The following is a 27,695-nucleotide window of genomic DNA, read 5'->3' as shown; positions in this document are numbered from 1 at the left end:
TCCCTGAGCAAGGACACAATCTGAATTACTTTCTAGATGTACCCAAGCAAAGGGACATGAATGCCTGGAACAAACAAATACAAAGTCCCAACCTAAATTTTTCACATTAGGAAAGTGAACTGCAAATATTGCTTTAAGTGTGTGTGTGTGCGTGTGTATGTGTGTGCGTGCGTGTGTGTCTGTGTGTGATGGGTAGGTTTAGGGGTAGTGGCAGTGTAGGGGGATAGAAAATACGGTTTGTACGGTATAAAAACCATAACACCTATGGAATGTCCCCACATTTCACAAAAACAAACGTGTGTGTGTGTGTGTGTGTGTGTGTGTGTGTGTGTGGCCCGGTAAACCTTACAAAATGTCTCCACAAAGATGGCAATATCCAAAATCCTTGTCCTTGTGGGGACATTTTTTGAGGTAAACATCTTATAAATCATAAAGTGATGTCTTTGTCCTGAATAGCTCAAGTGCAAATGTGAAATAGATTTTATAAAACAGTTTAATAAGAAGTTAATATTTTGTCATATTTTAGACACAATATTGTCTGTTTTGTTATTGTCTCAATTTTACCAGTGAAAATGTTACCTGTAAAGCCAGAGCAGAACTTTATGCCTCTTCAAGCAACAAACAGCAGCGTTTTGTTTCCGAATGAATCCGTGTTTTGAGCAAATCCATCGGCTGAACCCAATGATTCAATGGCTCACTCATAAATACAGCCATTTACAGAACATAGAAGATCAACCCAGCTGTTGTGGTATGTAAATATATCTAAATACCAGTTCAGATGCAGCGCCTGAGAAATGATCATGAGCATTGTACTTTAACGGTTTATGCGTAATAAATTATATGTTTAATCAAATATAATATTTCTTTCTAAAGCTACTTGCCATGTGTATATGATGCTTTTCTCATCTAACACAATTATTACTTTAAATTGTCTTTTGGACGTAATTTCTGACGTGCCATTAATTAGATTGATTAATCGGCACATCATAATTAATTTGATAATAAGTATTTCTAGCTTGACAGCTCTAATATATACACTATGTTGCCAAAAGTATTAGGACGCACCTCCAAATCACTGAATTCAGGTGTCCAATCACATCCATGGCCACAGGTGTATAAATCAAGCACTAGGCGTGCAGACGCTTCTACAGACATTAGTGAAAGAATGGGTCGCTCTCAGGAGCTCAGTGAACTCAAGCGTGGTACCGTGATAGGTTGCCACCTGTGCAATAAGTCCATTCGGGAAATTTCCTCACTACTAAATATTCCACGCTCAACTGTTAGTGGGATTATAACAAAGTAGAGGCAATAGGGAACACCAGCAACTAAGCCATGAAGTGATAGACCACATAAAATCACTTATTGGGGTCAGCGCATGCTGAGGGTCACAGTGCACAGAAGTCACCAAGTTTCTGCAGAGTCAATAGCTACAGAGCTCCAAACTTTAGTGGCCTTCAGATGAGCTCAAGATCAGTGTGTAGAGAGCTTCATCGAATGGGTTTCCATGGCCGAGCAGCTCATCCAAGCCTTACATCACCAAGTGCAATGCAAAGCGTGAGATGCAGTGGAGTAAAGCAGCCGCCACTGGACTCTAGAGCAGAGGAGACGTGTTCTCTGAGTGACCAATCACGCTTCTCTGTCTGACAATCCAATGGACGAGTCTGGGTTTGGCGGTTGCCAGGAGAACAGTACTTGCCTGACGGCATTGTGCCGCGTGTAAAGTTTGGTGGAGGGGGGATAATGGTATGGGTTGTTTTTCAGGGGTTGGGCTTGGCCCCTTAGTTCCAGTGAAAGGAACTCTTAATTCTTCAGCATACCAAGACATTTTGCACAATTTCATGCTCCCAACTTTGACGGCCCCTTCCTGTTCCAACATGACTGCACACCAGTGTACAAAGTGTCGGTCCATAAAGACATGGCACAGAATCCTGACCTCAACCCGATTGAACACCTATGGGATGAATTAGAGCGGAGACTGAGAGCCAGGCCTTCTCGTCCAACATCAGTGCCTGAGCTCACAAATGCACTTCTATAAGAATGGTCAAAAATCCTCATAAACACACTCCTAAACCTTGTGGAAAGCCTTCCCAGAAGAGATGAAGCTGTTATAGCTGCAAAAGGGTGGACCAACTCCATATTAAACCCTACGGATTAAGAATGGGATGTAAAGGCAGGCGTGTGTTTCAAATGTTCTTTTTAACTTTCTACTGATCTAAAATGAATTCCACAAAAATATGAATCAGCACAACTATTTTCAGCATTGATAATCATAAATGTTTCTTGAGCATCACATCATCACATGATAATGATTTCTGAAGGTAATGATGCTGAAAATTCAGTTTTGATCACAGGAAAAAATTACAATTTGACATATATTCACACAGAAAGCAAGTTAGTCTACCAACTATAACCACCTTAGCCCAGCTAGGTCAGCCAGTAAAAACTACTCTGTCCACCTGACCATCTAATGTAAAGCCAACTATAATCAAAGCTAGTATTTTGCAGCGGGATGCTCATATTCCAGACATCTCAGTCCACAATCATCACGGCTCCAGAGTCTGACACACTGATTTAAACGAAAAAGGACAGTCCAAGAATCACCCAGATGTGCGCAGCAGCACACAACTACGCACACATGAGTCAGTCAGCTAGAGGGAACATCCGTGACACACACACACACACACGCACGCACATGCGCGCACACACACACACATACACACACAAACTCTAATTACTACTGACTAACCCCAGAGACAATATAAGCAGGAGAAGACAGGATACTAATAGAAAAAAATGAATGAAAAATATTGAAATGCTCAATATGGCTGAAGGAATGCAAATGAAGTGAAATGTCAATGTTTATTTGAAATATAGTGTTCAACAGTGCCCGGCCCCTTTTTCAGCGACATTGGTTACAGAAGGACTTGTTTTAATTCAATTTTCCCATAGGGACTTACAACAAGTTACAAGGTGAATCAGAACATTAAAAACGTTGATTTGAAGCAAAAAAATATATATATATGAAAATCAGACAAAAATACAAAATATATAAGACTGTGTACTGTAACAGATTTAGTGGGGGAAAAAAACTACATTATACATAAATGATGCTGTGCAGAAATTCAACCATAAACTATTTAGCCGTCTATTTAAATGCTCAATCTGTTTTTTTTTAGCTGGATTTTCCACACATTAGCATCTAGTAATAGCTGTGTCCAAAACCATTGACACCACATAGTACTAGTTCACCTTGAAACAGAATCAAATAAGCAATTTAGAGCACGCGGATCAATAAACTAATTAAAAGCGACACTTAACACACCATTTAAAGACAAACAGGACATGCAGTGACATGACAAGACGCTTGAAAAGCCGTTACTAGCCGTAAAAGTGTAGCGTGTGTTCGACTACATGCTCTCAAAGACTGATTAGATATACAAATACATACAGTACATATATGTTCATGTCTCTGATGTTCAATGAAATGTGACAAAGAAACAATGACTCACTCCAAGACCGCTAAAGAGTGCTAAAATGTTAAGAAGTATTGTAATTTTCTATACTTTTCGCCTTACAATATAGTAATGTGGTAATGTCATAAGGTACTCTGATATATGCTATGGTAGTCTATACTGTATATTTCAAAGAATACTAGAGTATTACCATCATTGGTGTGTCTAAATTGGTACAATGAACAAAAGAACATGGTAATACCATGGTACTTCTCTATAAGGTTAATATTCTGTGATTCACCTTGAGACAGAGTTCAATTAGCAATTTAAACCACCACACTGAAATCAATAAACTAATTTAAAAAACACCTTGAAACCATTTTATAAAAAAGCATGTGACATTTAAGAGCCATAAAACAATTTCAGAGACTGATTAAATATTCTAACACATACATTTTGCTTACACTGTAAAAACATTAAATCATTTATAATTCATGCTTAAAACAAGAAATAAAAAACAGTAATTATATAAAAAAATATATTAAGTTGTTTTAAATTAAAAAATTTAAGATGCATGTATGTATCTGAAACGTGAATCTAATAATATTAAAAGTTCTCTGAACTCCCTTTAATGCAAAATAATAATAATAATAATGCAATTTCAAATAATTATGCTTTTAAGAGAGCTAAAACAAGACTGAGTTTGCTCTACATGTAGCATGTCCCTGATATGCAGCCAAGCATGCATTTGTGCACAAATGCAAATGCAACTACGTTCAGTTGAGAATAATGTGATTTGTAAATATCTGAGATTGAAAACCCTCACACACACACACACACACACACACACACACACACACACACACGCACACACACAGACAGAGTACTTACAGGCAGTTTCTGGGTAAGTGGTCGCAGTTTTTGACAGACAAGAACAAGCTAGCAAAGAAAACTCATCTGTTATCAACTGTATCATGAAATTTTCACAGAGAAAGAGAGCTCAACAAAACAGAGAAAGAGAGGAAGCGAGAGAGGAAGAGTACAGGAGGAGGAGGGGTTTGAAAGAGAAGTGGGGATGAAAAGTGAGGGAGGAGAGGACGACCGCCGATGATTGAGACGAGCGGAGGAAGCGACAGCTCGCCAACTGTGAGGCTCGGAGGGGGAATGAGTGACAGCGATCCCCGGGGGTCTGTATGCAAAACGAGACGCCATTGCTTTCGTGTGTGTGTGTGTGTGTGTGTGTGTGTGTGTGTGTGTGTGTGTGTGTGTGTGTGTGTGTGTGTGTGTGTGAGTGAGTGTGCGTGTGCGTGTGCGTGTGCGTGTGTGTGTGTGTCAAGAATCGAGAAGGAGAGAGTCAGAAATGTGCATTCAGTACCATGACTCGCTCTGAGCAAAGACACACACACACGTACAAGCGCTGCTACACACACATGGCTACAGGCAAAGACATCAGAAAGAGCTTCGGTCCAACAGACACACTGTGGCCACAGACACAAACACGTCTCTCTCTCTCTTCTATCTTTGGCTGGAAAGCTCAAGAGGGCAGCGCTGTCATATATCTTTATATATTCTCAAATTCTTTTCATCTTTTCTTTGTTTTCTCTAACTTTATTCATCTCTCTCCAGCTTGGGCTTCAAACGAGCCTTTTTCTCTCTTCCTCTCTCAAATTTCAAAGCTCTTTATTGGAGTGATTGTTCTACACACACCGCTCAGTGTTTCCAATCCAGCAATATAAAAACAAATAATAGTGTCCGTAACAGAAAAATAATGTGCATGTTAACCATTAAAACAATTGTTTTTTAAATAATAAAAATAAAATATATGAATATATAAAATAATATACAAATAAAATGAAGCTATACAAATATTTGAATACAAATATAAACAAAAAAATCTAATAAAAAACACAATATTAAAAGTACAGCTCTGGAAAAAATTAAGAAACTACTGCAATCTTTCTTAAATCAGCATCTCTACAAGTATGGAAGCCATTTCATTCCAATGTCTGTTAAACTCCAACATTAGGTGATCACCTGAACCAAATCTTATTTAAGGAAAAGTATAAAAAAACACTTCTGTGGTCATCACTATCCTCTTGCAGTAGGACCAGCTGGATGTCAAAAACAGTGCTAGTAGTACCTCAAAAGTAATTGGAACCAAAAAATAACTATTGAACAAGCCCAAAAAAGTTGAAAAGGAAAGTTTTGAGTGAGGAAAAGAAGGGTTCAATTCTGGGTTTACTGGCAGAGGGAGACAGTGAGCGTCGGGTTGCTTCCATCCGTAAAATTTCAAAGATGGCGGTTCAAAAGAACAAGGTCAAGCAGCAGACATTGGGGACAACAAAGCTACGGACCGGCAGAGGGCGAAAACGACTCTTCACTGACCGCCGACTCATTTGAATGTCACTCAACAACCGCAGGAGGACATCAAGTGACCTACAAACAGAATGGCAAAAGGCAGCTGGGGTGAAGTTCACGGCGAGGACGGTTCGAAACAGGCTTCTAGAGGCAGGGCTGAAGTCGTGTAAAGCGAGAAAAAAGCCCTTCATCAATGAGAAGCAAAGACGAGCCAGGCTGAGGTTTGCAAGAGACCATAAGGATTGGACTGTAGAGGACTGGAGTAAGGTCATCTTCTCTAATGAGTCCAGATTTCAGCTTTGTCCAACAGCTGGTCGTCTGATGGTTAGACGGAGGCCTGGAGAGCACCCACTCTCGCACCCACTGTGACATCTGGTGGAGGATCGGTGATGATCTGTGCTTCAGCAAGGCTGGAATCGGGCAGATTGGTCTTGGTGAAGAACGCATGAATCAAACCACGTACAAGGTTGTCCTGGAAGAAAACTTGCTTCCTTCTGCTCTGACAATGTTCCCCAACTCTGAGGACTGGTTTTTCCAGCAGGACAATGCTCCACGCCCCACAGCCAGGTCAATCGAGGTGTGGATGGAGGACCACCAGATCAAGCCCATGGCCAGCCCAATCTCCAGACCTGAACCCCATTGAAAACCTCTGGAATGTGATCAAGAGGAAGACGGATGGTCACAAGCCATCAAACTAATCCCAGCTTCGTGAATTTTTGCACCAGGAGAGGCATAAAGTCACCCAACATCAAAGTGAACGACTGGTTTATGAAAGATGTGATTCAAAATCAGGGTTATTCCACCAGATATTGATTTCTGAACTCTTCCTAAGTTAAAACATTAGGATTGTGTTGTTTAAAAGTGAATATTAACTTATTTTCTTTCCATTATTCGAGGTCTGACAACACTGCATCTTTTTTTATTATTTTGACCAGTTGTTGCTTTCATCAAATAAATGCTCTAAATTACAATATTTTTATTTGGAATTTGGGGAAAATGTTGTCAGTGGTTTATAGAATAAAACAAAAAACAAAAAAATTTACCCAAACACATTACTATAAATAGTAAAACCAGAAAAAACAGATTCAATTTTGTAATGGTCTCGTAATTTTTTTCAGAGCTGTATGTTATAATAAAATTAAATAGTAAATTATATAGAAAATAAAATACTGCAGCGACTTTTCTGGTGATGCGTTTACTGGCGTGAGGGCGGGGCAAACTGTCCCTCACATGAAATCGACCAATAGCAAAGCACAACCATCCGATCAATTCCCCATGGACAAAATCAAGTCCCGCCATACATTTAATCTCATCCTTTCAGAACCCATTTCACTCAGATATTCACCACAATAGGGAAAAAAGATTAACGCAACATCAGTTTAATGTCGACTTTAACCATAATGGGCACTATCCATGGGCATAGATTACACGGGGGACGTGTCCCCCTCACTTTTAATAAAATGTATTTTCGTCCACCGCACTTTTACTGGGTCTCACCAATGCTAGTCGACCCGCTCCGAGCGGGATTCGAACCACGTTACCTGCGTGGCGGCAGGCAAGTTAACAGGGACGCTAAAAACAGCTTTCTCTAATCTCAGTTGATAGCGCGCTTCACGCGTCACGGTCAAATGTATTTACATAGAAACCAATGTGAATACATCAAGATTTAAATTCAGAGACAAAAAATAATCTATGCATGACCTGCCATTTTATTCGCATCTAAATATGAGGAGGGCACTCTCATAGAAAGTCCAAAAGCGGATTGCAGCTGAAGGAAAACAATCGTTATGAGAGATGAAACGTGACGACGACAATCAGACGATTGCGACAATATATTATTTATGTGTGTGTTTTTTAAGCCATCTCAATGTAGACTATTTATTGACAATAAAGTATCATATGAATAATGCAGCTTTTTTAATGTTTAGGCTATCTTCTGCTCACCGCGGCTGCATTTACTTAATAAAAAAATAGTTAAACAGTAATATTGTGAAATATTATTACAAATTAAAACAGCTTTTTTTTCTATGTGAATATATAATTTATTCATGTGATCAAAGCAGAATTTATCATTACTCCAGTCTTTAGTGTCACATGATCCTTCACTAATCATTCTCATATGAGGATTTTATAATCAAGAAACATGTATGATTATTATCAGTGCTGAAAACAGTTGTGCTGCTTCAAAATGTTGTGGGAACCATTCATTGTATTTTTCAGGATTATTTGATGAATAGAAAGTTCCATGGACAGCTTTTATTAAATAAATGATGTTCTTTTATAATATAAAAAAATATCACTTGTGATCAATTTAATGCATGTCTGATCAATAAAAGTATTAATTTCTCTCTTTTTTAATTTTAGCACAAATGTTTAGATGGTTTCCACAAAAATGGCACAAAGCATTTTTCCACAAAGCAGCACATGATAATAATCATAAATGTGTGTTGATCATCAGATCCTCATATGAGAATGATCAGTGAAGGATCATGAGACACTGAAGACTGGAGTAATGATGATAAATTCAGGAATAAATTACATTTTACTATATATTCACATAGAGAACAGCTGGTTTACATCAGAATATATATATATATATATATTTACTTTGCATAAAATCTATGGAGACTTAATGCACAAGTGTTTGTAGTAAACCAATCATAAAATTGGCATAAAATACAGGAGAGGAATATTATAGATATTATAGGTTATTGTTCAGCAGTGTATTTGATATCTTACCAAATTAAAAGCAAGAGATGCGATAAATTATAGAGGTCCAAAAAAAAAAAATGGTATTACGACATTTCTGTCCCCCTCACTCCTGAAAAGATGGCTACGCCCCTGGCCCTATCATACACCTGGTGCGAACGCAAATGGCTTTTAAAGGGAATGGGAGATGAGACTCTGATTGTTTATTGCACATTATGCCCAAAAACACACCCATGACTCATTAAGAGACTAGGGATAACCCTTTTGGACCATGTGCCTGGTGTACCAACCGTTTTTCCTCTCGTTAAACTAGCAAAAGTGGATTGGGACATGTCCCGAGTGCACCTGCACCATGCGCTTCAGACTATGCACTCAGATTGTTGCAATATGGCCAGATGAGATTCCCATAATACAGTCAAACGGCAACAACACTATTCTGAACATGGTGTCTGTGTGTTACTGTAGCTTACTTAAACACGCAACGTACATGCTCAGTTAAACTTTAGTTTAATAGACCTGCAGATCATTCTGCACCCAAAAGGTTTTCTCCTAACAATGTGAGAACATTTATCATTATCATTTTACATTTATTTATGACATCATTAGGACATTTTATTAACAAGATCATTAGACCGCTCTAACATTTACACAACATTTAAATAATGTTAAGCCAAAGGTTTAAGAAACACTCCCTGTTAATAATAGCATAATGTTGTTTTAAATGGAGCACTAACTCCACACACCACACATACACACACACACAAATGACTATCAATTGCTGGAAGAAGCTCTTGATTAAACCGCAGCCAATCAGGGCTTAACAATTGATGTGAGGAGAGGCGGAGCGGAGCGGGTGTCATTTGAAGAACTCAGGGTCACTCTAAGGCATATTCAGTCAAAGACATACTAGTGTGGCAATAGCATAGTACATAGTGTGCTGTATGCTATAGGAAAATTTGACATAATATATTAGTCAAACTGTATAAACTACAAGCAGAGCATTGTGAGTGGAATACAGAACCCCACAATGCAATGCACTTGACCTTTCACTTCCAGTGTTACGCATAAACCAGAAATGACGTGAAATGCCATTTTTCAGATCATCTTTACTTGGTTAATTGAGCTGATTATTATATTTGGAAACAAAACTGTATTTAATTTAAATTTGGGAATATTTCCAAAATGGACGAAGCATGCACATAATGAGTTATTGTGACAAAAATGTAGCATTGTTGCAAATTATTACGAACAATTTTTTAAACACTGCTGGACAGTATACAGTGTACAGTGAAATCTCGATCATTCACTTGTTTCAAAAACTAGTAGGCAGTAAACAAACAATGCTTACTGAGTGTAGTGCACTGCAGTATATATACTAAACTTGCATTCCAGTCCAAATAGACTGCAGCATCTGTGTCTTCCTTTTGCATATATGAAAACTATATGCATTAAGTAATGTTTCAAACGGTAGAAAAAAAGCAGGAAAAAATGGGCAGACATAATGATTTGAGCGAGTTTGACAAGGGCCAGATTATGATGGCTAGACGACTGGGTCAGAGCATCTCCAAAACTGCAGCTCTTGTGGGCTGTTCCCGGTCTGCAGTGGTCAGTCTCTACCAAAAGTGCTCCAAGAGGAACAGTGGAGAACCGGCCACAGGGTCATGGGCGGCCAAGGCTCATTGATGCACGTGGGGAGAGAAGGCTGGGCCGTGTGGTTCATTCAAAAAGAAGAGTTAATGCTGGTTCTGATAGAAAGGTGTCAGAATACACAGAGCATCAGTTTGTTGTGTATGGGGCGGCATAGCCGCTGACCAGTCAGGGTGCCCATGCTGACCCCTGACCCCGCCGAAAGCACCAACAGTGGCACGTGAGCATCAGAACTGGACCACGGAGCAATGGAAGAAGGCGGCCTGGTCTGAGGAATCCCGTTTTCTTTTACATCACGTGGATGGCCCGGTGTGTGTGTGTCGATTACCTGAGGAACACATGGCCCCAGGATGCAGTTTGGGAAGAAGGCGAGCCGGCGGAGGCAGTGTGATGCTTTGGGCAATGTTCTGCTGGGAAACCTTGAGTCCTGCCATCCATGTGGATGTTACTTTGACACACACCACCTACCTAAGCATTGTTGCAGACCATGTTCAGCCTTTCATGGAAACTGTATTCTCTGGTGGCTGTGGCTCTTCCAGCAGATAATGCTCCTGACACAAAGCAAAAATGGTTCAGGAATGGTTTGAGGAGCACAACAACGAGGTGTGAGTTGTTGACTTGGCCTCAGTTCCCTAGATCTCAATCCAATTGAGCATCTGTGGGATGTGCTGAACAAATAAATCAAATCCCCACCTCCCAACTTACAGGACTTAAAGGATCTCCTGCAAAGATCTTGGTGCCAGATACCACAGCGCGCCTTTAGGGGTCTAGTGGAGTCCATGCCTCCACGGGTCAGGGCTGTTTTGTCAGCAAAAGGGGGATAATGCATGATAATGCACAGTGTAGGTGAAAAACAGTATGCGAGCTGCCGAGACGACCTTCTGAAGTGCACAGTGGATGAACACTTTACAATCCCATGAGGCCACAGGAGAGGATTCATCAATGGCAGTGAAGCGGCATAAATGACGCTGGTAGGTCATGTGACAGTAACATGGTGGATTTCATTCTTACTACACACACTCATGCTTTTTTAACGGTTGCAAAGTACGACTAGCAAAGTACAAACTAAAAGTAGTACCTACTATAAAGTATGCAATTTCAGAAGAAGCTTCTGTTAATTAGAACATATTTCAACTTCTAAAGGAAAGTAAATTTAATAAATAAAGATTTATTTTAAAAAAAATGATTACATAATTTCCAGTAACAAAAGCAGCAGTCTCTTTCTCTTCATTACTAGAGTTATGGTGGCAGGAGAAGCGTGTCTGCTTTTTCAAAAAGTGGCGTACAGAACAAGAGGTCTTCAACCCCAAGACAGGATGTAATTATCCCAGCACTACACACACACACACACACACACACACACACACACACACACACACACACACACCCATACAGCCTCAGCAGACTTCATTAAGGATTTAATACCAATCTGCTTGACCCCACGACACCTAGTCCTGACGCAGGGGAACCTTCAGGTCCAGCTGACTCAGAGAGAGCGAGAGAGGCTGACTTCACTCATCCGCTCCGGGTGGTAACCAGTGAAACACGAAAAGTCAACATGAAGTAGTGTTCACAGCCCTGGGACATATTAAATGAGAAAAACTGAAATATTACATGAGAATAAAATGCAGGGATTGATATTATCAATGGGTAATTAATAGAATGGTAAAAAAAAAAAGTTGTCTTCTTCTACAGATCAGCCAGCCCTTGAATAATAATTTTGCCATTTTTTTAAGATCAAATAAAAAAATAAAAAAATCATGAACATAAAAAAATACATTATATATGAAGAGTTCAGAAGCAAAAGCCTCTAAAAGCCACATCAGTGAGATAACTATACTGAGTGAATGCTCTCTGCATATAGCATAAGTTTATAAAATACTTCCACTTCAAACTCTGCCCATTCAGAAGTACCAGTACTGCGATAGAAACCTTGAGGCAAGCAGCGGGGCGAGGGACCGTGAGAGCGGGCCGGTGGCGAGTGATAATGAGAGCCAGCTGCGCCACACCGGTCTCATCTCACGGCGAAGTGACGGGAGTATAAAAGGAGGAGCGACGGCAGTGGAAGACGAGAGAGGACCAGGCCTGGATTTATGTTTTATGTTGTTTACGTTTTGTTGTGTGTGTGCGGGCAGTCGTCCGTGAGGGGCTAGTAAGATTTATTTATTAGATTTATTAAAATGCTAATAAATCACTCTCTCTATTTTAACTTGATTATAACTTTATAGAATTACCTCAATAGAATATAGTTCTCCATATATAATCTAACATGCTATATACATTTATACGTCTTGACTTTATAGACACATCCGAGATGAAGTTACCAGATTGAAACATTCGCCTGAGCTACAGTATTAAAGTAGCCTGACAAGCCAGACCCACATCAAGATGTTTGGTCTGGAAACTCACCATTGACGGCTCAATCCGAGGGGCGGATAAACGGCTGTCTTTCAAACTCCCTCTGCACGCGATAGGATAGCGCTACACCAACCAGAGCAACGAAGGTGAAGCAGAGCTCTTTGACAGATTAAACATTCGCCGTATCCGGTCGGCAAAACTCTGAACACATCTTCCCTTCTTAAGAATGACTTCAGTGCCGTTCTTTGTTCTCAGGGTATATACAGCAATCCTTAAGTTAAATTTACTACTTTTTAATACCTTTTTTACTACCTTCAGAACATTTTTTAAAACCATCACGACACTGAATTGCAAGTGTTAATCAGCGACCTTTCTATTATTTGCACAGATTTTGACATATATAACAAACAAAAAAGAATAGATTTAGAATCGACACCAGGAGGACATCTGTTAAGTTATCATTCAGACACAGTAAAATACACTGTAAAAAATTTATTGTCAAATTAACAGTAACTTACTGGCAACAATTATCCAGTAGTTGCTGTATTTTATTCAACAGTAAAATTACTGTAATACTAACTACAGTAGTATTAAGCATACCGTAAAATTAAAAACATTATTTTACTGTATTTTTACCATGTTGAAGTACAGTATTACACCGTTGATTTTTATTAATACTGTATAGTAGTATACAGTTATGAAATGTTATTTTTATTTTATTTTATAGTGCTGCTTTGTAACCGGTAGAATATGTAGAAAATCTACTTTTAAAGGCAAATAGAAAAAGAACAATTGAAGCTTTAACTGCACAAGGTTTATTGTTTATTTTGAAACATATTTTTAATACATTAGTAATAATAATGTAATATAATACAACAATTAAAAACAAGATTTATGAAAAATGTATAATTTAACCAGTGAACAACTGGTTACATTTCATCATGTAAAAATGATCCTGAACAGGTAAAAAAAAGAAAAATAGACAGGTTAAGATGAAGGCCAGGTGAGGGAAAAAGTGGGAGCAACAGCACTTCTGATAATCCTGCAACGAAAGATAAGCACAAATCAATCAGTGGCAAGACATACAACTAATAATCAAAAAACCTTTTTAGGGGAAATAATTTTGTGCCATTAATTGCAGCGGAATATCATAAATCAGCATAATTTTGTCTGATATTAACATATTGGCTTGGTTAAAACGTTTTTTGTAGAAAAAGAGCAAAAACAGACACACTCATGTCTAAAGTGTAATTTATCACTTTATGTAATTTATTAATATTTTTTTTGGACTGTTGTTTAAAATCAATTAAATTATCATCACATTATTGGGGAAAACGTCTCTCGCGCTTTTGTGATATCACGCATTTTAAACTTTCAATGCGTCCCCCACCCCACCCACTTGAGTAACCAAGTCAGAACAACAATTACGATATTATAGCAGACAATAATGTAAATGTCACACCTAGCTTTGTCTTTGGGGGAAAAAAGGACTTTTGAACGCTTCCCTCAGTCCAGATAGACAGTCCAGATAGACTGAGGTAACCTTAAATGAGCGCGCAACTGCACAAGGTCCTGGCAGATCGCCAGTTCAGGTCATTAAAGACGTACAGAATAAAGTTGTGATTTACACGATAATAAGCGCGAATAAATTGATAAGAGCAATCGAAAAAAATTTTTTTAACAATAATCCGAGTCCAAACCTGTGGTATCAGATTTCAGTTTCAATTCCAAACCCTAATGAACGCGCAGGCGCTGGTAAATGGCAAAAAGATTCATGTTAAATTATTCTGACCTTATAAGAGTATGCAATAAATCACATTTAACCTTACTAATCATGTAACGTTAGGCTATAAGCTTTCAACATGAAGGAAATCCGCTCTTGCCTTACATACGTTAATATAGAACATGCCGTGGGCAGTTCTTATTTAAACTAACGGTAACCTGTTACTGATCATTTGATTGCATTAAAAATATATAAAGATTCATCACTAACCAGATATTTATGGCGAACACTTTGCTGACAGAGACAACGACGCGATGCGGCCTGCGCTCTCAAAGTTGCTCAGGGAACTGAAGAGAGTTCTTCTTCATAAAATGGCAGCTTGATGTTATTTTTCGCGGTCATTTCGTACTACTGTATTTAAATGAACAGTATCATGTCCCGAACTACATTGTACACAGCGTATAGCAAAATGTTGAGAAATAAATTCAATATCTAAATCGTGGTCAGCTATTCTAAATAATTTTAAATTATTAGAATCCATATAAATACAAATGCTACTTACCAGACGAAGTTGCAGGTCGGCAGAAAAGACTGATGATGCACTGTCACGACAGAAAATCTTTCAAATGGCCTCTTGTGCACCAGCACCCCCCACTGACATAAATGAAGACTGTTAATAGTCATCCAGTCCTGAAAATGTTTTATTTGTAGGCGATTTTACCTGCAGAATTGTGTGTTGTGTTTTTCGCGGTCAATTTGCACTGCTGTATTTAGATTTACAGTAGCTGATAATTTCCCAGAATGCACTGGAAATCTACAGTAAAATACTGTGAACTGTGTACACAGTACATAACTGTTGAAAATACAAAATAATACTGTGAAAGCAACAAAATCTACAGTAACATAATGTAAATGTGTTATACAGCAAGACACTGTTGAGAAAACAGTATAATACTGTGAAAACAACAGAAATCATTTACAGTGTAGATATCAACATTCACAAAGGTTGGTTAAGGAGAAGCATTACTGCATACACATTTGATTTCAATTAATAATTGGTAATTCAGCAATTAAATTATTTAGTGTTTTTTTCCCAACAACAAAACCTGAGCCAAATATTACATTTCTATAACTGTGATAAGTTGTTGAATTAAACAAAATACTAAAAACTAGTCAATCGATTAAAAACTTTAACTAGATTAATCACACATTTTTTCTGTGATTAATCGCAATAAAAAAAAAAAGTTTTTGTATGTTTTTAATATAATAATTTCACAGTTAATCAAATTAATGTAGAAACAACATAAAGACATTTTAAATGGCATCTTTTTATGAATGAAGGCCAGTATTACTGATATCAATACAGTTACTGATTTTTTTTTTACATTCATTATTAGGCTTCAAAAATATAACAGTTTTTAATTTAAGAAAACCTAAAAAAAATGCTAACATAAATCCAGAATAAATGTCATGTTTATTCCTGCCCTTCCTGTCTTAACAGTAAGGAAATATACAGAAATGTAATACAGTTATCAAAGTTATATGTAATCTGCACTGCATAAACTATAAATTAAATAGTTAATCCTTATTAAAGCTACAAAAGTTATTTAGTCAAGCGCAGCGAGTCATTTTCTCTGTTCCCTTTGTTCTTTAACTTTACTGACAGGAAGCTTTATTGGCTGCGGTCCCTTTAAGAGCAGACAGACACGCGGATCTCATTGTTTATACTTATACTGTCTATATATCGCGCCTCATTCTCTCACAACTCTTTGTTCATTTTAGACTATATATAAATCGTTTAAGATTGCTCTTATGAGGATAGTCGTTGAAGATATGCCTTGAAGCAAGTCTAAAATAAAACGTAAGCCAGCCACTTCTGTTGAGCGCGCTGTGCTCTGAGATGATGCCGAACGACCACTGAATATGACGTCAGCATCAAATATACGTTGAGACGGAGACGAAAGATCTTTGATTATGTGCCCAGATATGCTGAAGCCCATATTTAACGCAGATAGAATTTCAATATAATAGGACACCTGATAGTCTGAAAAAATAATACCTAATTTGGAAAGAAATAATACCTCTGAGGCCAAATTTAACACTTTTAATGGCCTTAAATTTGACAATTTTGATTTATCACTTTTTAATACTTTTTAAAACCCCGCGGACACCCTGGTTCTTTTCTCAGAGAAAAGCTTAACTCAAGTCTTCCAGAGTCGCGGTCAAAGCTGATTCGAAAGACCGCCGTTCACCAGCTTCTGTGTTTACTAGAAGCACGCAAACGCAACTCGGCCGTCATTATGTTAAGCCCCGCCCACCGACTCTATACACGATGTGATTGGCCCGACCAGAGTTTGGTTTGTACAGCTCAGAACTGTATTAAGAGTTGCTAGACGACACTCGCGGCAGATTAGATTTGCTGCCGCTAGGGTGCGTCTAGATTTCTAGGCTAGTTTTAAAGGTCCTGTTCTTCGCGTGTTTTCGAAACTTTGATTATGTTTACAGTGTGCAATATAACATGAGTTCATGTTTCGCTTGTAAAAACACAGTATTTTTCACACAATTTACTTATCTGTATACCTCTGTTTCCTCTGTCCTAAAAACGGCCTGATGATTTCCTTGTTCTATGAAGTCCCTCCTTCAGAAACACGTAACGAGTTCTGATTGGGCCAGCGCTTCCCGTGTTGTGATTGGACAGCAGCTTTGCGCACTTTGTCCGGAAAGGTCCCGCCTCTTACCATAACGGGGAGATGCAAGCGCTGACCACGCCCCCTATTTTGCGTGTACTTGTGGGCGGAGGGTTAGTCAACAAACGGTTCGAGTGACGTCATTCCTGCAGGAAGTGCAGCGGTGTAGTCCAAACCGGCCGTTCGCTGTAGGCTTTGAAAGGGAACTTCTGGTAAATAAAATATCTCACTTGGCATTGAACTTTGAGCTTTATAATTTTACAGGTATTATTTATGCTCTAACAGCAACATTACACACTAACTAAAGTTTGAAAGATGGAATTGCGAAGAACGGGACCTTTAAACAGCAACCTTTGAGTAATAAAGCGCTCCTGTGGGAATGTCTAGCAGGTGTAAAATGGGCCTAAAACAGATCGAAAAACTACAGACTGCTGAATATGAAAATATCACGCACACGAAAAGCCATGAATATCTCTGTTGTCCTGTTTGTCCTTGAATGAACAGAGTATGGTGTTTCTACGTGTCACTCTCATTACACTCGTCTGTCTGAAAGCCTGCCTGTCTTCCTGTAGAATAGGCAACCCGATCGTCCATACGGAGCAGCAACTTCATCCACCCGGCGGACCGACGTTACAGACCAACCCGAGCGCTCTCATTCCTCAACATGCCCGTTCTCTCTCCGCTGGAAGAATCAGCGGTTGAGAACACAAAAGCAATCTTTAAAGGATAGTCCACCCAAAAATGACAATTCGATTACTTTTTTCTCACCCTAGCAACTGCATAGCAACATAATAACACCACTAAACACATTAACAACTCCATAGCAACGCCCTGGTAACCATTTTAGCAACATGACAGCAACTTCTGCACAAGCGAAACCTTCAAACACCAAATCACACCCAGATTTATTTACTCAACACAAAAATGTATGTTTTAATAAACTTCCCACAGACAGTTTATTATTGCTAACTAAAACTAAAACTATGTATACGCTTTTTGTTCATTTAAATACATTTTTAAAAACTGCGTGCTTGTTTCTCTGGTGCATACAGTCTCCTCTGACTTCATAACTAAAGACTAAGCATAGAATTTAAACAAATAAATACTAATTATTTACTCCATTTATGAATATACTTTTTTTTTTATTATCTTTGAGGGCATCCCTGAAAGAAGGTCTCCAAAGCATACCTTCTTTCAGGGATGCCCTCAAAGATAAAAAAAAATGTTTTTGTTCTTTTAATGTTTTAAAAAAAAGAAATGCTCTTCCTCAAGTGCGCACACACACACACACACACACACACACACACACACACACACACACACACACACACACACACACACACACTGACTCACATACACACACACAAACTCATACAGTCACACACACAAACTTACTCACACACACACACACACACACACTCACATACAGTCACACACACACATACACAAAAACACACTCACTCAGATACTTTTACACATACACACATACACACACACTCACACACACTCATACAGTGTCACACACCCTTACTTACTTACTTACTTACTTACTTACTTACACACACACACACACACACACTCACACACACATGCATATGCATATGCACATACTCACTAACCAAAAAACACACGCACAGGTTCAGAGGGCTCATATGAGCTCAGTGACCTCATGACACCAGCTGTGGTGCCTCTGGTCAGTCTTCTGGGAGGAATAAGGTCAAAGATCACGTACAGTTGAGGATATCCGACTGAATTTACGATTCAGTGTCCGTGCGAGATCTCCCGCCATGTTCAATTAAGTATTTTGCTTCTGGTGGAATAAAAAGCAAATTGATCTTTAACTCTGAAACACCATCCAGGTCACTCAAGGTTGTTCCAATCAGCGCTGCCATTTAAAAGCCTGATCAGTGGTAGGTGGTTGTTTTCAGCCTGGAGGAAAGCCTTTTGGCTGCACACAGTATATGTGACATGAAACACTAACTAATGTGGCCAACACGTCAAAAATACAATAAACTCAAATACATTTAGAACGTGTGAGTGGTGCACAAAACTCGCTGGCAGAATGCTATTTGTTCTGGTGGTTGCCAGGGTGTTGCTAAGCAGCTGCTAGGATGTTGTGTGTGGTTGCCAGGGTGTTGCTATGCAGTGACTAGGGCAGGGTTCCTCAAATCTTGCCCTAGAGGGCCAATGCGCCGCAGAGTTTGGCTCCAACCCTGATCGAACTCACCCACCTGTGATTTTCTAATGATCCTGAAGACATTGATTAGCTTGCTTGTGTTTGATTAGGGTTAGAGATAAAGCCAGATTTGAGGATACATAGACGGGGGTGTTTTAGGTAGGGCGATATTATAGCAGACAGCACTAATAAACAAACAACTAAAATGCAAAACTGTAGACGTATACACACACACACACACACGCAAACGTTAAACACAAGCCCATGCAGACTTTAAACGGCGGATCACTCTCTAGGGTTCATCCATGTGTGCCACACATCGGGAAGCGATTAGCTTTGACTCACGAATGCGAGCCAAACAAACGTGTCGGTTCAAAGCCACGTGTTGCGGTTCCACTCCATCTGTCTAATGAGCCACGCGACCGTCCTAATCAATCAGCCTTTAGTGCCTTATTATTTCATTAATTGTATTGTTTCTCCTGGAAAGCAATGAGCCTAACGGAAAGCAGTGGAGTCTCTTGCTTCTAGATGTTCTCTTTCATCATCTCGTTTCGAGATCCACCTATGGGAAGGGCATCCGTACCTGACCTCTGCAGAAGCATCCAATTGCACCAAGTCTGACAAGACAGGCAGGAGCGCGCAGCCAATGCCCAGTAAGGCCCCACCCCTTACCAGCGGGCATATATGGGCTGCATACGCTACTGTACATCAGTTGACATTCGCTTCTCGCGATCTCTGCACTGACACAGTTCGGTTAGATTTGCGCTGCTCACTTATTGTCTGCAGGAGGAAATATCGCCAGATCAGCCTCCACCGGGCGTGACAGTTCTATTCTGCCACATTCTGTGTCTGCATTCGGTGCCGCTCGCGCTCTCGTCCGTCTTCCTGTTCCACGGCTGCCGCCACGGACCTTTCTGAGTTTTTCGCGGGTATGTCGCTCTCTCAGTCTTCTCCTTCTGTGTCTAGCCTATTACGGGCCTGCCCGGCCGCGTGTGGGTCTCTTATCGCCGCTAAGGATTTTCACCCTTTCTGTGTGGTCTGCTTGGGCCTCAAGCACGCAGAGGAGGCAATAGAGAACCCGGAGAACTGCAGTTACTGCCTGGTACTGCCTAAGAAACTCCTGCGACACCGCCTTAAAGTTGCCGCTACTCAGTGTGGCGAGCTCGACTTGTCGTACTCGGATATGGAACACGGCGACGACAGCGCGCTACCGGGGAACTCCCGGGGCGCGACGGCTCTTGTTTTGGCTGACCAGCCCAATCCTGAGTTCCCCGAAGAAGACATCTTCACGGGTAACCTCCCGCTCGCCGACGATCTTGCCGGGTCCGGTGATTATGACGACGCGGGCCTTCTTGAAATTTCGGAGGATGAGGAGGCCATCCCGTCCTCTGTTATTCCCCAGGCTAGCGCCCCCGCAGCCTTGCCTCAATCCATCCTCCTGGATGTGTGTGAGCGAGCGGCCGCTCGTCTCAACATTAAATGGCCGGCTCCACAGAGCGCCACCGACCAGGAGAGGGATATTTATGACGGTAAATTGTTGGGAGCCCCCCCCGGCCCGAGGAAAGAACTCTTTCCCGTTCTTCCAGCGTGCGCTAAGCACATGAGGCACTACTGGAACGACCCGCTCGATCTTAAACACGGTCTCGCGGGGCTGGAGGTTAAAGATATGGCGGCTCGCGGCATGGGCGAACCGCCTGCCATTGAGCCCTCCATTGCCAGACACCTCAACCCAGTCCAGGGAGGGCTACCCGCCCCCCCGAAGCCGGTCCTTCCAAACAGGATGGACCGTTTTTCTGCCTCGGTGCACCAGGCCGTTTATAAATCCTCGGCCTTGGCTGTTAGGACTCTGAATGTCTCCTCCCTCCTTTCCGCTTACCAAGCGGAGATCCTGGACGATCTGGGCCAGCAGTTAGATAAGGGATCTTCTCCCTCTCCTGCACTGTGGAAGGAGATCATCACGGTTAACGACCTCGTTCTCCGTAATGCTCGTCAGGTCGTCCAAACCTGCGGGGGCTCTATGGCGCTTTCCGTGGTAGGAGAGCGCTCGCTCTGGCTCAACCTGTCTGGTCTCCCGGATAGCGAAAAGAAACGTATCGCAGGCGCCCCGGTAGAGCCCGGCCGGGCTCTCTTTGGCCCCGCAGTTGCTATGATGCAACAACGATGCGACGACAAGAAGGAGCACGAGGCCTTCATATTGTATCTTCCCAGGAAGACGGTCCCACGCCAGGCGCCCCCTGTGGTTTTGCCTAACCCCCCGGTCCCGGGACGTAATTTTAATCACGTCAATGAAAAGCCTCGAAAGAAGTTTTCTGGGCTTTCTTCCTGCCCCAGAACCCCTGTCCAAAGGACGGAAGGTTCCTGCTGTAGGGTGTCCCCCTCCCGTGGCTGCCCAGCCCATGTGTTTAGTGGACGATGTGTGTTCCCCCCTGTTCAAGGGGATTGTCGTGAGGAAAAGTTCAAAAGCAGTGTAACCACACCGCACATACTGTGTTCCCCTCACCCAAATAATAAAGGCTTCGGCCCCAGTGTTTCCCAGAAAACACAACACACACAGAAACACAAAAAACACAATAAATCTAACGAATCAAATGAATTCGTCACAGCGAGATACCCTCTCAATGTAGGGAAATACCCTTTCTCTCGTAATGGTGAACCTGCACGTGTCGTCCCTAGTTTCTCCAATAGAGGGCGCCATTGCATCACAAATAAGCCAGCTAGGCATGCTCGAAGCCAGCACGGCCCGGACGGGCATACACACGAGCTGTGTGTCAGCCTGGCTTACTGTATTGCGCATGATATTACAGGGCTATCGTCTGCAGATTGCTATGAAACATCCACGTTTCAGCAGCGTTCTCTTTTCTCACACAGAGGAAAGCACGGCCCACGTCCTGAAGGAGGAAATCTCCTCTCTTCTAAACAAAGGTGCGATTCAGGTGGTTCCCCACAATCTGATAAACCAGGGTTTCTTTTCCCGTTATTTCCTGGTCCCAAAGAAGGACGGTTAACTCCGTCCTATTCTGGACCCCAGGGTGTTGAACAAACATTTGAGGAAATACAGATTCATAATGTTAACCCTTGGTTCGCTCGCCCGTGTCATGAAACGGAACGACTGGTTCACATCGGTCGATCTGAAAGATGCTTTTTTCCACATAAGCATTTATCCACCACACCGGAAGTTTCTTCGTTTCACCTATCAAGGCATTTGTTACGAACTCACGGTGCTTCCGTTCGGGCAAAAATTAAGCCCCCGAACTTTCTGTTTGCTTGTGGAAGCGGGCTTCACTCCCCTAAGAATGTCTGGTCTACGGATCCTGACATACATATGCGATTGGCTCATCATAGCCGATTCGAGGGAAAAGGTGTTGCAGGACACCTCCCGTGTGCTCGCGCACACCCGATCTCTGGACTTCAGGGTGAATGTGAACAAGAGCAACTTTACACCCAGTCAGAGGGTGATCTTCCAGGGCATGGAGCTGAACTCAGTCTCCATGCGAGCGCGTCTCTCTCAAGAGCGCGTTCTCTCTCTGACGAACTGTCTGTCACAGTTCAGAGAGGGGGCGAGGGTGCGATATCGCACATGTCTCAGGCTACAGGGTCTTATGGCTTTAGCTATCCAGTTTTTGCCACTAGGACCCCTGAGGATGAGGGCGTTCATGAAATGGGTTTTGTCACTACATTTCAGCCCGTTACACGATCTTTGCCGCTCTGTAACAGTGACGCGCACCTGTGCTGCAGCTCTGCGCCACTGGAAGAGCGCGGACTTTTACGCACAGGGTACCCCTCTGGGGACTGTCCGATGCAACAACGGAAAGTCGTGGCGACGGACGCGTCCCTAACAGGCTGGGGTGCCACCCAGGAGGGCAGAACTGTGAACGGTTTGCGGCCGAGCAAACTACGTTCAGAGCACATAGATTATTTAGAGCTTCTAACCAATTAGAAGCCTCTGAATCATTTTCTGCCTCGTCTGCAGGGACATCATGTGCTCGTACGCTGCGACGATACCACGACAGTGGCTATCAATCGTCACGGCGGCGCGCGCTCGCCGAAGTTTCATGCCCTAGCTTACAAGCGTTTGGTATGGAGCGGGCGAGTTTTCCTGTCGTTACGCGCGACTCATGTTCCGGGAATTCTGAACAGAGGCGCAGATCTTCTATCGAGGGGGAACCCGCTCTTCGGAGATTGGCACCTTCACCCTCAGATAGTAGACATGATATGGATGAGGCTACGGGCGCCCGTAGATCTGTTCGCCTCGCGCGAAAACAGCCATTGTCCTATGTTCTTCTCGCTAAAGGACTTGGACGCGCCCCTCGAGGTGGACACACTGGCCCACCCGTGGCCCAGAGTGCTGCTGTATGCCTTTCCTCCCCTGTGCCTGATAATTCTCACACTGGCCAGGGCGAGAGAGGGGTTTTTTTCTCTCATCCTGATAGCACCCAGGTGGCCCAAAGCGCCGTGGCTGGCAGAGATAATCCCTCTGTTGTATGCCCAGCCGTGGTGCCTCCCCCTCCGCACAGACCTATTGTCTTAAGTGAACGGGGAGATTTATCACCCACACCCGGACAGGGTAGCTCTCTGGGCTTGGCCCGTGAGAGGACGAACCTAAGCGCGTTAGGGCTTCCCCCGCGCGTGGTGGCTACTATACAGAATGCCAGGGCCGTTTCTACACGGTCCTTGTATGGCTGTAAGTGGCAGGTGTTCGATGAGTGGTGTGATGGGCGGGGTCTCACGTCATATCAGTGCTCAGTCGCTGATATCTTGTGTTTCCTCCAAGACCTTATGGATAAGGGCAGGTCTTTTTCCACTATTAAGGTCTATCTGGCAGCTATCTCTGCTTGTCATGTGGGTTTTGAGGGCTCAACGGTTGGGCAGCATTCTCTAATCCGCAGATTTATGAAGGGCGGCCGTCGCTCGTTGCCAGTCATTAGGAGAACGATCCCTGAATGGGACCTCTCCATGGTGCTGGAAGCTCTGTCTCAATTCCCTTTTGAGCCTCTGGGGAATATTCCCCTTAAGTTGCTGTCCTTCAAAACAGCCTTGCTCTTGGCCTTGGCGTCAGCCAAACGTGTCAGTGAGTTACATGCACTCTCGGTCCACCCCTCGTGCATCAATTTCTCTCTGGGTGGAGATAAGGTTTTCCTCAAGCCTAATCCAGCATTCATGCCGAAATGTTTCCCTGCGTTCACATCGGAGGTGTTGGAGCTATCCGCTTTTCACCCTCCGCCCTTTTCCTCCGCGGAGGATCAGAGGCTAAATGCCCTGTGTCCAGTCCGTGCGTTACAAACGTATGTGTCTAGGACCAGCGCGTTCTGGAAGAGTGACCAACTCTTCGTTTCATGGGCTCCTCCTCGCAAAGGGGATCCCCTGTCTAAACAACGCCTCTCACATTGGCTTGTGGACGCTATAATCTTGGTATATGAATCAAAGGGAGTGCAACCCCCAGGGAACATCAGAGCTCATTCCACGAGGGGCTTGGCCGCCTCTTGGGCTCTGTTCAGGGGAGTATCACTGCAGGATATCTGTTCTGCGGCCAGTTGGGCTTCTCCCCATACGTTTGTGCGTTACTACAGGCTGGATGTCACCAGAACCTCAGTAGCACATTCGGTCTTGGGGGTGGGGTCTTCCTAACCCTGCCTTCTTTATGTGTGACACACATAGCCTATGTTTCATGTCCTGCTTCACACCGCAGTTACGCGGTTGTGTCGGTGTGGCGAGTTCATGATTATGAGACGCGTCGTGCACCGCCCCTCGAGGTGACCGTCTTTTTCTGGCTAACAGGACCTCACTGTGAGTGTATTGGGCAATCGGGGAGCTGTCCATGTCTCTCCCATAGGTGGATCTCGAAACGAGATGATGAAAGAGAACAGTAGGTTACTGTCGTAACCCCGGTTCTCTGAAACATCGAGTGGAGAGATCCACCAGCTTTGCCCCGCTTACCGCACGAGAAGCGAATATACTTACTGATGTACAGTAGCGTATGCAGCCCATATATGCCCGCTGGTAAGGGGTGGGGCCTTACTGGGCATTGGCTGCGTGCTCCTGCCTGTCTTGTCAGACTTGGTGCAATTGGATGCTTCTGCAGAGGTCAGGTACGGATGCCCTTCCCATAGGTGGATCTCTCCACTCGATGTTTCAGAGAACCGGGGTTACGACAGTAACCTATTGTTTCTGAGGAAAATGATCAGTAATCTCACATCTTACATTTCCCAAACACATGTCAACCGCTGCCAATCACGTTTCATATTTCGGAAGGAGGGGCTTCATTAAAATGGCGTGTTTGAGTCAGACTGAGGAGAGAGGAGTTGTAATAATGTAAAATATGTGAAAATAATGTGTTTTTTAAACAATCAAGTATGAAAACATAAAATCTTCGTACCCTTTAAAGGGTTAAAAAAATTAAATTTATTTCATTAATGACTCGCCCTAATGTCGTTCCACAACCGTAAGACAATAAAGATCTGAACGGTTATGAATCAGTGAATCGATTCATGATTCGGATCGTTAATGTCACGTGATTGCAGTTTGAAACACGATGCGAATCATGAATCAATACGCTGATTCATGACCGTTCGGATCTTTATCTGAGGATTGAAAACAAACCCGGAAGAGAAGACAATGCTGAATAAAGTCGTAGTTTTTGTTATTTTGGGACCAAAATGTATTTTCGATGCTTCAAGAGACTCTAATTAACCCACTGATGTCTCATATGGACTACTTTGATGATGTTTTTATTCCCTTTCTGGACATGGACAGTATAGTGTGCATATGTTTTCAATGGAGAGACAGAATCTCTCAGACTAAATATAAAATATCTTAAACTGTGTTCCGAAGATCAACGGAGGTCTTGCGGGTGTGGAACGACAATAGGGTGAGGAGTTAATGACATCAATTTCATTTTTTGGGTGAACTAACCCTTTAACGTAGTCTCTTGTTCACCGCAATATGAGTTTACCAAACTATGACGACTTCCGCTTCTGACAAACCCAGAAAGGGTCAATAGAGGCTTATAAGGGAGTTCAGAAACAGTGACACTGATTTAGAGAATAACTTCCTTTAAGGTTAAGTTTTCAGACCTTTTTCATGCTCAAACAGCAACATTACACACACACAAAAATGGAAAATGTGAAAAAAGGTCCTATTTAATTCTTCAAGGCTATAAAAGAACTTGTAAGCAGTAAAATATTCAATCTGTCCTGTAAATAGGAAGACCAGAAACAAATGTACATCCAAATGTTTGGTGAGTACATTACAAAAGTGCCGCCCCATTGTACAAACAAAATGTATGTTCAGGATCATCTTAAAATGTTGTGTGTAACTCACCAGCTTGCGTTGACACCATTTACAGACGCCGCAGAGAGCCACAAGCCAAACGCCACACACAGTTACCGCCAACGACACCAGCAGCACGCTCAAAGAGAAGGAGCCTGTGAAACACACACACACACACACACACACACACACATGTTAATATCTGAGTGGAGGGGGAACAGCCTGACATTTAGACTGACGAGTGTTTATGATGTCTCTGAAGTCCTAAAGAAGGATCGATCGTTTTCATGATGCGAGCAAATGTGACTAGAGAACAAAATCAGAAAGGGGAGAAAAAAGACATTTGTAGAAGAAAAGAGAGAAAGATATGCCACTAAAAATATTCTTCAGATATAAACTGTGAGAGGAGTGGAGCCCAAAAACATACAGTACAGTACAGAGAGACCCCAAGTGGTGCTCAAACACCTGCCCTTCTGGTGTCTGACTAGATAAGTCCCGGTTTCCAAGTAGGTATGTAAGTGCATTTTATTTGTATGTAATTTTTTTATTTAGATTTGGCACATGGCATCAATTCAAACAGAACGCACAATCCGCTGCCCCTCCCACTCCTCACAGCCAGTGGAGCAGCAGTCACTGGTGACAGCCAGGTAACAATAGTGTTTACCCTAAGCTTCACATTGTTTGCCACTGCTGTCAAATTAAATCACTATTACAACCCCAAATCAGAAAAAGTTGGGACAGTTTGGAAAACGCAAATAAAAAAAGAAAGTAGTGATTTCTAAATTTACTTTGACTTGTATTTCATTGCAGACAATATGAACACAAAATATTTCATGTTTTGTCTGGTCAACTTCATGTCATTTGTAAATATGCATCCTTTCCTGTCATTCAGACCTGCAACACATTTCAAAAAAAAGTTGGGACAGGAGCAATTTAGGTCTAGTAATGAGGTAAAAGGGTTAAATAATGATGTGATTTGAAACAATGTGATGTCAACAGGTGATTGAAATTATGATTTGGTACAAAAGCAGCATCCAAGAAAGATCTAATCCTTTAGGAGCAAAGATGGGCCGAGGATCGCCAGTTTGCCAACAAATACGTGAAAAAAATTATTGAAATGTTTAAAAACAATGTTCCTCAAAGAAAGATAGGAAGAGATTTGGATTTTTCACATTCAACAGTGCATAACATAATTACAAGATTCAAGGAATCTGGAGGAATTTCAGTGCGTAAAGGACAAGACCGCAAGCCTAAGCTGAACAACCGTGATCTGCGATCCCTCAGGCGGCACTGCATCAAGAATCGTCATTCATCTATAA

At 42.0% G+C, this 27,695-nt stretch overlaps 1 protein-coding gene across 2 annotated transcripts in view; it reads right to left on the bottom strand.

Moving 5' to 3' along the window:
• The window catches only part of syt7a (synaptotagmin VIIa), a 196,151-nt gene that overhangs the window by 74,448 nt on the left and 94,008 nt on the right, over positions 1-27,695 (bottom strand). Inside the window, exon 2 of one of the 2 annotated variants that reach the window (XM_067435830.1) lies at positions 26,428-26,531. In XM_067435830.1, the coding sequence (XP_067291931.1) occupies positions 26,428-26,531 (104 nt within the window). Of the gene's footprint in view, positions 1-4,343; positions 4,359-26,427; positions 26,532-27,695 lie in introns of those variants that run through there. The other variant, XM_067435831.1, reaches the window with a different exon arrangement.

This window comes from Pseudorasbora parva, chromosome 25 (assembly GCF_024679245.1).
Source record: "Pseudorasbora parva isolate DD20220531a chromosome 25, ASM2467924v1, whole genome shotgun sequence".
NCBI lineage: Eukaryota > Metazoa > Chordata > Actinopteri > Cypriniformes > Gobionidae > Pseudorasbora > Pseudorasbora parva.
The sequence above is the reverse complement of the archived record's forward strand: the minus strand, read 5'-3'. Positions and strand labels throughout refer to the sequence as shown.